At 33.1% G+C, this 12,187-nt stretch overlaps 1 protein-coding gene and 1 long non-coding RNA gene across 4 annotated transcripts in view; one reads left to right on the top strand and one right to left on the bottom strand.

The window, feature by feature from the left end:
* The first annotated feature begins 55 nt into the window (after window positions 1-55).
* LOC135109168 (uncharacterized) lies at window positions 56-7,790 on the top strand. Its single transcript, XR_010272600.1, has 3 exons — window positions 56-168; window positions 7,429-7,547; window positions 7,654-7,790. It is a non-coding gene; the product is annotated as an uncharacterized LOC135109168 (long non-coding RNA).
* Window positions 5,516-12,187, bottom strand: part of LOC135109167 (xylosyltransferase oxt-like) — a 36,312-nt gene continuing 29,640 nt past the window's right edge. For all 3 annotated transcript variants that reach the window (XM_064020305.1, XM_064020304.1, XM_064020306.1), the window contains one exon: window positions 5,516-10,643. In XM_064020305.1, the coding sequence (XP_063876375.1) occupies window positions 10,451-10,643 (193 nt within the window). In that variant the 3' untranslated portion in view covers window positions 5,516-10,450. The remainder of the gene's footprint in view (window positions 10,644-12,187) is intronic.

Genomic DNA, 12,187 nt, shown 5'->3' with positions numbered 1-12,187 from the left:
ATTCGTCCACTGGTATACGAAATCTAAGGGATATCTGGAGTTCGGTAAAGTGAAGCTTCGAAGACTGAGGGTCGAAGCTACCACGTGGAGCTTAGTGGGCTTGCATTGCTGTTGTCATCCATTGGGGGCGATCTGCACTGGGGCTCTGTTTCATCTTCAGACGCCTAAGTAAGTAATAAGCTACATAAGATAACGGGAACCCTCTAGACAGGTGTTTGATATGCTGATGATGCACATTGTAGTTGCAAATGATAAACTAATTGACGTTCAAATATTTAGCCGTTCAACTTATGTAGGGTCTTGTCTTCACATTTCGTGTTATTAAATTTCGCCTTGAATTCGTGAATGTTTCTTGTACTGTGTGAACCACCTCTCGCTCAAGCCAAGTGCTGGTACATGTATGTGAAGCTGAACTTTTTATAACCTTCCAATATCCTGTCTTCTTTATTTCCTTACCAAATGACCCTAATCCTTTCATTGTTTTGTATAGCATAACAAGCCTTCCTTCTCTCTTCCCTCCAGGTAGGTTTGTGTTCAGTCCTTCCTCAAATGTCAGGTCCTTCAGGGTAGTCTTTTTTTTTTTTCTGTCCATTGTATTCTTATTCTTTCGTTTCCTTTATCATGTTTCTTTTTTTTTTTTTATGGGAGCACCAGACTACAGCAGTATATTCCAATTTTGGTCAAATCACTGCCATAATGAGTGAGTTAACCATATAAAGGAATGTTATCCTGATGTCGGTCAGTAGTTTGTTTCTCTTATGATTTTGGTTTAATTGCTTCTCTCGGGTAATTTTATATCACAGTCCCTAAATATTTTTCCTCTTTCGATTTATTTTTTCATCTCCCAGCTAATACTTTGTTTGTAATCTTCGTTTAGAATCTCTCCATCTCCATAACTTTACACACACACACACACACACATATATATATATATATATATATATATATATATATATATATATATATATATATATATATATATATATATATATCCCACTCTTTGCTCCATTTACAAGTTTTATCAAGTCTTCCTGTAACTCTTCAGTCATCTATGTTACCTATTACATCTTTACATCATCAGCGAAAAGACTTGTATAGCGACTTATTTCATCTACCATGACATTTATGTATTGGCACTAATATTGACCCCTGTGGCACTACTAGTTACTCCTGCCCTTTCAAATATTTCATCTTTTATTACCATTCTCATTTATGTCTCTTAAGTAATCTTCCATCAGCTTGTTTCCCTTCAAACTTCCTATATGCTCCAGCTTCTATATTAAACATCAGAGAGGTACTTTATCAAATTTCTTTTTCAAATCCAGGTATATACAATCTACTCGGCCATCCTGTTCTTGTAACTCGTTTATAATCTCTTTGTAAAAATTCAATAATTTGCTGGTACAAGATCTTTAACTTTTAAATCCATATTATTGTTCTGCCAAGATTGATTACTCTTCCAGGTACATATTTCATTCAGTAGCTGCCACACTGGTTAGTGACACAAGTCTATAATTTAAAGGATCTTTCTTATTTCCTCTGTTATAAATTGGGACTGTCTTCCTTTTTCTAGTTGTGGTACTACTGCCTGTCTCACTGAGCTCATTATCACCTTTAATATTTTGTCTGCCAATTGGTATTTACATTCTCTTATACAAATTGAGATTCTGGCTGGGGCTTTCCCTTGTGTGGATATCAGCCTAATGTACAAATATGTTTTAAAAGATAGTATTACATTCGTGAAATTCAATAAAGTTTAGAGACTGTGAAAAGCTAAAATATTACCAAATTAAAATTACAGCACCATCCAAGATTGGCACAAAAAAAAAGAAAAGAAACCCACCCAAAAAAAAATACCCCAAAAAAGAAACCCACTCAAAAAAAAGAAAAAGAAAAAAAAAAAAAAAATATATATATATATATATATATATATATATATATATATATATATATATATATATATATATATATATATATATATATATATATATATATATATATATATATATATATATATATATATATATACTCGTATATATATTACATTTCAAAATTTAGTTCTCTGTCTTGTTGATTAGGTCTATATAAGTACATATACATAAGAAATGTAAAACTAGTCAAACCTGACCACTCATTTCCTATACAGTACAAGTTAACACAGGCTTTGTCCACCTGGGCCAACCTACATCTGGGCCAACCTACATCAGCATAACCTAAACAAGTGTCTGTTCTTCATAAATAGAAAGTGTCAAAATCTTTCAAGATCTAACTCCCCTTATGACTTCTGGAACCCAGCTGAAAACATTTCCAATAACTTTGCTTCTTCACCTTTGAACCCGATGGCACCACTGCCATCTCATCTATTTCAAAAGCTGTACTCTTTGCTCAAACCTTTGCTAAAAATTTGAATGATTCAGGGATTGTTCTCCACTCATCCACTGTCTGACTACTTCATACTACCTACTTCACAGTGATGTTTTCCATGCCTTAACTGGCCTAAACCCTTGGAAGGTTTATGGACCTAATGGGGTCCCTCCTATTGTTCTCCAGAACTGTGCCTCTGTGCTAGCACCTTGCCTGGTCAAACTCTTCTAACTCTATCAACATCTACTTTTCCTTCTTGTTGGAAGTTTGCCTACATTCTGCCTGTTCCTAAAAAGGGGGACCATTCTAATCCCTCAAACTATCATCCTATTGCTTTAATTTCTTGCCTTTCTAAAGTTTAGAATCTATCTTCAACAGGAAGATTCTTATTGATCTATCACTTCACAACCTCCAAACTGATCGCCAGTATGTGTTCCATCAAGGCCGCTCTACTGGTTCTGGCTTTCTTTACAGAGTCTTGGTCATTCTCTTTTAGGGATTTTGGTGAAATTTTTGCGGTTGGCTTAGGCATATTAAAAGCTTTTAATAGAGTCTGGCACAAAGCTTTGATGTACAAACTACTCTCCTACGGCTTCCATCCTACTCTCTGTAACTTCATCTCAAGTTTCCTTTCTAACTGTTCTATTGCTGCTGTAGTAGATGGTCACTGTTCTTCTAACTCTATTAACAGTGGTGTTCCTCAGGATTCTGTCCTATCACCCATTCTTCCTATTATTCAACTATGATCTTTTAAACCAAACTTCTTGTCCTATCCACTCCTATGCTGATGATACCATCCTACACTTTTCCATGTCTTTTCATAGACGTCTAACCCTTCAGAAAGTAAACAGTTCTCGCAGACAAACCACAGAATGCCTGACTTGTGATCTCTCTAAAATTTCTAATTGAGGCAGAGCAAGCTTAGTATTGTTCAGTGCCTCAAAAACTCAATTCTTCCATCTATCAACTCGACACAACTTTCCAGATAACTATCCCCTCTTCTTCAATGACAATGAACTGTTCCCCTCTTCTACACTGAACTTCTTCAGTCTGTCATTTACTTATAATCTAAACTGGAATCTTCACATCTCATCTCTAATTAAAACAGCTTTTATGAAGTTAGGCATTCTAAGTCATCTCCACCAGTTTTTCTCACCCACCCCAGCTGCTAATTCTGTACAGGAGTCTTATCTGTCCATGTATGGAGTATGCTTCACATGTCTGAGAGGGTTCCACTCATACTGCTCTTAAACAGGGTGGAATCAAAAGTTTTTTGTCTTAATTCTTCTCCTTTAACTGACTGTCTTCAACCTCTCTCTCATTGCCACAATGTTGCATCTCTTGCTATCTTCTACCATCATTTTCATGCTAATTGCTCTTCTGATCTTGCTAACTGCATACCTTCCCTCCTCCTGCAGCCTTGCTGCACTAGACATTCTTCTTTCTCTCACCCTTATTCTTTCCACCTCTCTAATGCAAGAGCTAACCAGTATTCTCAATCATTCATCCCATTCTCTGGTATACTCTGGAGCTCCCTGCCTTCTTCTGTATTTCCTCCTTCCTATGACTTGAACTCTTTCAAGAGGGAGGTTTCAATACACTTATTCTTTAATTTTTGACAACTGCTTTTGACATTGTTCAAGGACTGGCACCTCAGTGGGCCTTTTTATTATTATTATTATTATTATTATTATTATTATTATTATTATTATTATTATTATTATTATTATATGTTTTTGTTGCTCTTAGTCAGTCCCTCTCCTACATGAAAAAAAGAACACATTTCAAACCTTTTGAAGATTACATTTTAATTGTTTATTTAAAATCATTTACATATAAATCTGAGGAATCAACAAAAAATAACCCCCCCTAAAAAAACAATAAACACCCCCTCTAAAAAAAAAGATAAAACACAAGAAACCCAGTGGGTTGAGTTTTTTCCAACCCTGGTACCATCTCCTTAGAAGTCACCTTTTGCAGTGATAGCTTCTAATTCTTCTGTCGTACATGAAACACTACATAGGAATCCTGTTCTGTAAGTTTGTCAAGCAACATGATTCATTTTGGATTTTTTTGCAGTGTCTAATGCTATTCACAGCCCCACCCATTTCACAAACTACTTCCATCTCCCTTTTTGTATTCATATGCCACCCCACCACTTGGATGAGTCTCACTCAGGCCCAAGACAATAGTTCTCTCTATCAAATGACTTCAAAAGAAACATTCATCTTAGTTTTATTCCATCAAGCATTTGCATTAGAACACATTCATCTCTTGTTGCATTTAGTCTTCATACTTTTTCCCTTAGTTCTAAAATTGTCTGCAGACTGGGTTACATGTCCAGCTCTAGTAGCATGTTGTCAATCTTTCTTTGACAAGAATAGTACACCTGTAGTTTGTTGATTGCTTGGTTCTACTGAGTGTGTAACACTTGCTGGTGAGTGCTTCAGTTCGCAATATTGATGGGAGATGAAAATTTACCTCTTTCTAATGCTGGGAGAAAAAATCTCCAACACAAACTTTATCAGTCCAGATTCTTAGGTATTGAATAGTCAGGTCACCATTAATGTACAATATTATAACACGAATCACGTGTAATGCATGGAGTCACTTTACTCCTAAGTCATACTCTAACATGAGGAACTTAAAGCCTAACACAAGGATGGGCTGAAACAAGCCAGAGAAATTTGTAACATGGAGTAGGGTAACACTAATGTTGGGGGAGCAAGTGACCCAGCACTGCCACCATCACCACACCAACAATTACTCAGCATGGGTTTTTGAGGATTATGACTCTACTCTACTAGTTTTTATTCATATAGCATGGGTTTTTGAGGATTATGACTCTACTCTACTAGTTTTTATTCATGATCCTTTTGATGGTTTATCAACTCCTTTGTATTTATTATCCTCAGTTATATGCATAAAATTTGAGTGTTATAGGTAGTCTAAAAATATTTTGATATTTGAGAGGCCTATCTCAGCCAGGTTAAAACCATAGTAATATTTCCCATTGCTTTCATTGTAAGTCTAATGTGAATTGCGTCTATTGCAGACTGAATGGAATTGTACTTCTGTATTAGCAGTGACCTGAATGTACTTAAATTAAAGCAAGAACTTGGTATACCAAGAGGATATACATAGAAAGATATTAAACTTTAAATTAGTTTATTGGAAATGTAGTTTTGAAATTTTAAATATTCTTTGTACAATCTACAAATGAAATGTACAATGTATTAATATACTTTGTGCTTGTTTTCAGCTTTCCAGCCATAGTTTAGTTCAAAACTTTATTCTACAAACTACTACTCACTCCATACTTCCACACATACTCTTTTCATTATATACAATGTGACAAAACTATTAACTTAAAAATCTCCATGTCCATAGTTGGCAAGATAGTAGCCTGATGATAAGAGTTTAGTAATATGTATACATAATAACAGTTTATGATCTTTGTGACAAAAAGAATTGCTGTAATAATCTGCAGCAAGTTTTTATCATGAACACTTAGGTTAATGTAGATAATAATGTGATGAAAAGACTGCTACTGAAAAACATGAAAGGAAAGAGTAAATAAATGGCTATGCATGATCAATAAATATTTTGATATTGAGGGTTTTCATAATACTCTATATATCCATCACAAACAACTTCCAGCAATTGCACAAATAGACCAGAGATGGATTGATGTGCTATGTGCTGTGCTGTATAGTCCCAACAGTTAAGGAGGTATCTAGTCATATATATATATATATATATATATATATATATATATATATATATATATATATATATATATATATATATATATATATATATAACTTTGTTCTGTGTTATATAAATTCATGTGAAATTGGTGTCCATAGTTGCAGCTAAGGCAAATAAATCTTCTATTGTTTTAAGATAACAATAAACTATGAGACCAGCAACAATACTATCATAATTTAACATTCACTAACAATTTGATAATGCCCAAAAACATTATGCATTTGCTAACAATTGTAGTATATATTACATGTCTTTTAATTCAGCAAAATGTTATATTTATAGTCCCTTATCTGTATTTCTACAGGACCAGAAACAGTAGACTTTATTTTACAACTTCATCAAATAGTTTGTATTTATTTACAACAAACAAAAAACAGAATACTAGCTTTATAATTATTTCCTTTGATCACAGTATCTTACCATACAAACCATGATATGATACATTACAAGTATGATATACATATTGTGCTTCGAAAAAATTCTTTGGCATCTTCATAAACACTTGCAACTTAGAGCTATATAAGTATACAAACACACAAATTCTAATGCTAAAATGTTCTAACAGTAATATGAGAGTGCCATGGATTGTCTCCATACAAATTTAAGAAAACAATATGGAGAGAAAAAAATAAAATAGAAAAAAATAAATAACAGAAGTCAATTGGTTAGCATCACCTAAACTTAAAAATATATAATAATAATAGTAATAATAATAATAATAAAAACAATAATAATAATAATAATAATAAAACTAAGGATAATATTAACAGTTACAAAAAAATAATAAATAAATAAATAAATAAAAAAATAAGCCTTAAAATTATCATAACTATCAAAAAGATTCAGGATTTCTAAATAAACCAAAACAAGGTAAGCATATTGGCACCATTTAAAAAGATACTGTTCGTAGTGACATGCAAGATGTGCCTGTGAAATCATTCCAACTGTATGATGTAAACTGCATCCCACAAGTTGTTTTTGATGTGAATTGGCTTGCCAGGCCCAACATGTTTTTGCCACTGAGGCTCCAATAACAATCTAGTTGTAAACAGAATAATTGGTGCCACCTTGAAAGGCAGTAGTGCAGTTAGTTAAGTTCCCTCTAGATATATATTGCTTGCTGAACTGTATGATATTTCACTGATGATTAACCTGAACATTTCCATGATGTAACCTTGAACAAATTTTCATTTTTATGGTTTCATTTCTTCCATGATACTGTGACAAGAAAGGCCACTAGTCACTTTATCTCCAAATACAGACACTTATATTTATAATCTACCTATTTTTCAGCTGTGGTGGCACCATTCACTCAGATGTACAATCAGCGTCCAAGCAAATGTCAGTGACTCGCTATAATCTGACAATACAGCAACTACATTCCAAAAGCACACTTGCTTGAATTTTCCCAGGTAAATACTCCACCTTCATACACATGACAATGATTTTCACAGTATTTAAACTAAATGAAATTAAAGCATCAAGCTAGCAACATGGTAAGCATCATCAATGTTTCAGGAGCAGAGTGCTGCAGCCACCAATACACCACCTCTTTACACTGGTGCTTCTTACTTCATGTTCTTGGAAGTTTATTTAATCACTTATACACAATTCTGGCAGGATGGAAGATCTTTGTGCAAGATGTATGTTTTTTCTGTGTATCCCTATAATCTGTTTTGTCAATCTGAAATTTGCATCAAATTTTTTAAGTGAATCAGAGAAAGGGATGAATGATTTCATAATTATTTTTGTGTGTTCATTTTTTTGTCTGCATATCATGTTTGCTGCTTGTTGTTCTTTAGGAAGAACAATGCCTGAGTATGTGGCACAGGATGGGTCATGATGTCCCTGAGGACCTTGCAGGTTTGTTTTTACTGTAGGTTTTATTACTTGAAATTGAGAAGAAAATGTCTGCATTGAGAGACATGGGATATTTGCTTTCTTTTTTACTACTTCATCCACTTTGTAATTGTTTTATAAACTGGTAATGATAATTAAATCCTATTTTATTATACAGATCAGTATGCAATGTATTTTCTTATAACTTAAATATTGTCACAAACTGCTAGACCTCTGTAGTTTTTTACTAAAATTCAACTTTGAACTTGTTACTTTAATTTCATTTGTCATGATAATTTGAGTATTGGCAGGGTTTTCTATTTGTTCTCAAAATTCATAACAAGAGCACTTAACTGAATCTTACCTTCTATTTTCATACATAGCTTTAATATTTTGAGCATGGTAAAACATATATGCAACACATCCTAACTTCATCAAAATTACAGAACACTTTAGTAGTTATTCTCCAGTTGTAGCTACCAATATATAATTACAAGTAAATTCTGAGTCAGAAACCAATTATTTGTATAAAACATTTAAATTTACTTTAGTAATATCATAAAAAGAAAAGAAAAAAAAATTAGTCATTCACACAATTCTTAGCAATGACAATGGTCACATGTCACAAAATGACAATGCTTCTTAACATTTGGTGTGTATCTTAGAATGCATTATAACAAGATGGCATCTAATGAACAGTATCACAGATTCCTTCAATAGTCTGATATGAATCCATAATTTATTGCTTTGAATTTTATTGTGGTTGTGCCAGGGATGATTTATGGCAGGAAACAAAAAATGTCTAGTCTAAGTAAAATCTCCACAAAATCTTGAGTTTGTTGTTGCATCGTTTCCATAAGAGAAAATTAATAAATGATTATTAATGTTGTGCATAATTGTGTGTTGTCCAACTAAAATTAGTCGTGATAGTGCATGTATCTGCTAAAATTTGTACCATGTGGTTTTCTTCTTAAAATTCAGAATGGGGCTCAGTTTTGGACTTAATTCTCTAATAAATTACCTCATTGCACTATTCATTGCACAAGGAAGATTGACTGTGTAAGATATTCAAATAAAAAATATTCAAATTAATCATAGATTTATGATACTCCATGCTATATAAGTGCAAGTAACTGATGGTTTAATAGAATTTTTATATCACCAATACAGCTTATAGCATTTTGGCTGTATTTTTATTTAGCTCAACCATACGTGAAAAAATACACCAGGATCTCGTCATACACATCCACTTGTCCTGCACCATCTCACTCCACACTTCATCCGTCTTCCTCACTTCTGTTTGGTGAGGGTCTACATCAACTCTGCATCATGATTAATATTGTGATCCTCCCCTACAATCTGTGACCTTAGAATGAGTACAAGTTTTAATTTGTTTTTACTTGTTAAATCTTTCCAGTTGTAAAATAACATTACTCTATTCCCGTATTACTTAGTGAACTGTTATTGTGAAGTGATAATTTTAACAAGGGATTCAAAGCTGCCATGCCATGTAACCTATGAAAAATTTATAGACTCAATATATGTAAGTTCTCATCATGTCAGTACTGAGTTGAATGCATTCCTCTAATATAATGAGATCCTGGTATATACCTTGTTGAATATGAACAGATAAAACTGTAATAAAATATTTGAGGTTTCTAGAATGTAATGCTCACCTGCAATGAGGAGCTATATAGCATCTTAATTTTTTACAGTAAAACCAATTAAGAAAAAATTAAAAACTTATTAACCTTGCACAAATATGAAACTTAGTAATATACTAAAATGTTTTGTGATCACAAACTTTGAATAATCAAAAAATATTCAAAGCTCTAATTTTAACCTTTTAAAAATTAAATTAAAATGAGGGATTTTGGAGATCAAACTAAACTTGCATTGTGAGCATTTATCATTTAAATTTGTTGGCCATATGAACTTGTAATGAGTATATTTCAAATATTTTCAAATCACTATTTCCTTGGTATTATGGCTGTTCTGTAATGGCTCCAGTTAACTGTGTTGCAAGATCAAGAGGTGAGGTGTGAAAATTTTATCTTTCCTATTTTTTTTTGTATGGCACTAATTGAAAAATTGTATGTTTCCTATTTTTCTTATGGCACTAATCCAAAAATCTGGCACACCGAGTTTACCTACAAGTACTAAATTGAATATATTAAAATTTCCTAAAAATATTCTAATGAAGTATCACATTTCTCACATATTGCCTACCTCCTCCTACGACTTTAAGCACTTCTACATATCAACATAACACAGCCAACACTTTGCAACAGGCCAGAGCTTTAGATAGTGATCATGTATCTACTGGCCCCAGCATCTTATGGTAAAAAAGGACAATCAGGATTTAGGTACACTGAAATATATGGAGACATTACAGCTGCCTTCCAAGCTCAGGATGATATGGTTGAAGTTAAAATGATTCTATGTTACTATGATAACATTCAATAAAAATAGTTTTCTAAAATTCTCTATTTCCAATGCGATATGGATCAGAAATTCTTCCAGTTCTGTCATCAACCTCACCAAGATCTGACTTTGGGTCAGGTGCCAGAGAGCTCCAGGAAGTGTGGGAGCAGGAGTCTAACAAGAAGCGAACACACTCTGGGACATCCTGGCCAGCCACATAGCAGGAATCTTGGATTGTGTAGAATCTGTTGAAGGTAAATTGGGGTAAGTCTCTGCTTTCAATACAATTACTATATTCAAAAGAGTAATGATGAACAATTCAACTGAATTGTTTCACAGCAAAACTAACAAACATTTTAACTTGTTAAAATAGTTTTGTGAGCTTTAGCCCAGTCAAAAGATCTAATGTCTTGAGATCATCTTTCTGGCTCTGGCTGCATTAATTTCTGATGAAGTTCAGTCACATTTATAAGCTACATTTATTCAAATAGGTTTGACCTCTTAAAATTATCCTGTTTCTAAAAAGATATTTAATACTGATATGTCTGGTTCCCTTTTTTTAAATTAGTGAAGCTTAAGACCCTCATATTTGTTAAACACTTGAGTATAAAGTTAGAATGATTTATTACTATCTACTACTACATACTACATATCTATGCTTAATTTATCAATATACAAGTCCAAATTTTAAGATCACACTTACTGGAATATCTGTGTGCTTTCTTTGCCACTTGTCTAAAATAAGTTTGTTAAATATTAGTTTTTGGATTTTTTGGGCAATTATTATGATCTTTATTGAATTTATGGTACTGATTAGTCTACATCAGTATATTTTTCTACTTCAGGAAAGGCAGGTTGCATGAACTGTGTACCATCATCAACAGAATGGGGAGGACTTGCATGAGATAGTGGATATCACCTTTTTAACATTAACATCAACAGGCAGTCTGTCCCCAAGTACAATGATTGGTGAGTGAATGGAATGTTGTCAGGCTGTAGATAAAAGAGGTGTGCATATGAATTTTAATGTGGTTTGTAGGTTTCAAAAGTGCGTGCAGATGACTGTAGGAGACTGATAATGTTATCAAAGGCAAAAAGAAACATTGGATGGATTAAATGGACAGACAGGTGCATGTCATGAAGACATTAAGGGTCATAGTTGGGCGTGATAATGAAAAAATTTATCATGATAACCAGTAAATTGATAACAATAACCTTATAAGGGAAAACTGATAATCGATAACTGGCGATAAATTCATCACCCGATAACTGATAAATCCAAGATTCCGATACTAGCAATAATGATATTGATATTTTAAATATAAAAAATCAATAAATCTAAATATTTATTTTCATCTTAGAAAACTTTTATGAAAAATCAATTCAATGTTTATCCTGTCTCTTCACAAATTGAAAATATTGTTTTCAGTAAAATAACTACATTTAATTTTTAATTAAAACTCCAACATGCTCATGTTCCAAAACTAAAATTATCAATTATCACTAATTTGGAACCAATAGTATTGGCAATACCAATGAATCAATAACGCAGGAAAAATAAGTATAGGATAAATGATAACTCGATATTGTTATCACAATAAATTAGGGTCTACTGCATGGATCAGAGATACATTTATTATTGTGTAGCAAGGGCTAACTTTCATCTGTTCATGTTGTGGGATAGTGTATGTTAGGCCACTTTATGCAAGAGGCAGCAGGACGCACATGTGCATGTATAGCCCTAGTGGGCAACGCTCATTTTTTTTCCACATAGCCACTGTGTGAGCTT

This window comes from Scylla paramamosain, chromosome 18 (assembly GCF_035594125.1).
Source record: "Scylla paramamosain isolate STU-SP2022 chromosome 18, ASM3559412v1, whole genome shotgun sequence".
In the NCBI taxonomy this organism is placed as follows: Eukaryota; Metazoa; Arthropoda; class Malacostraca; order Decapoda; family Portunidae; genus Scylla; species Scylla paramamosain.
The sequence above is the reverse complement of the archived record's forward strand: the minus strand, read 5'-3'. Positions and strand labels throughout refer to the sequence as shown.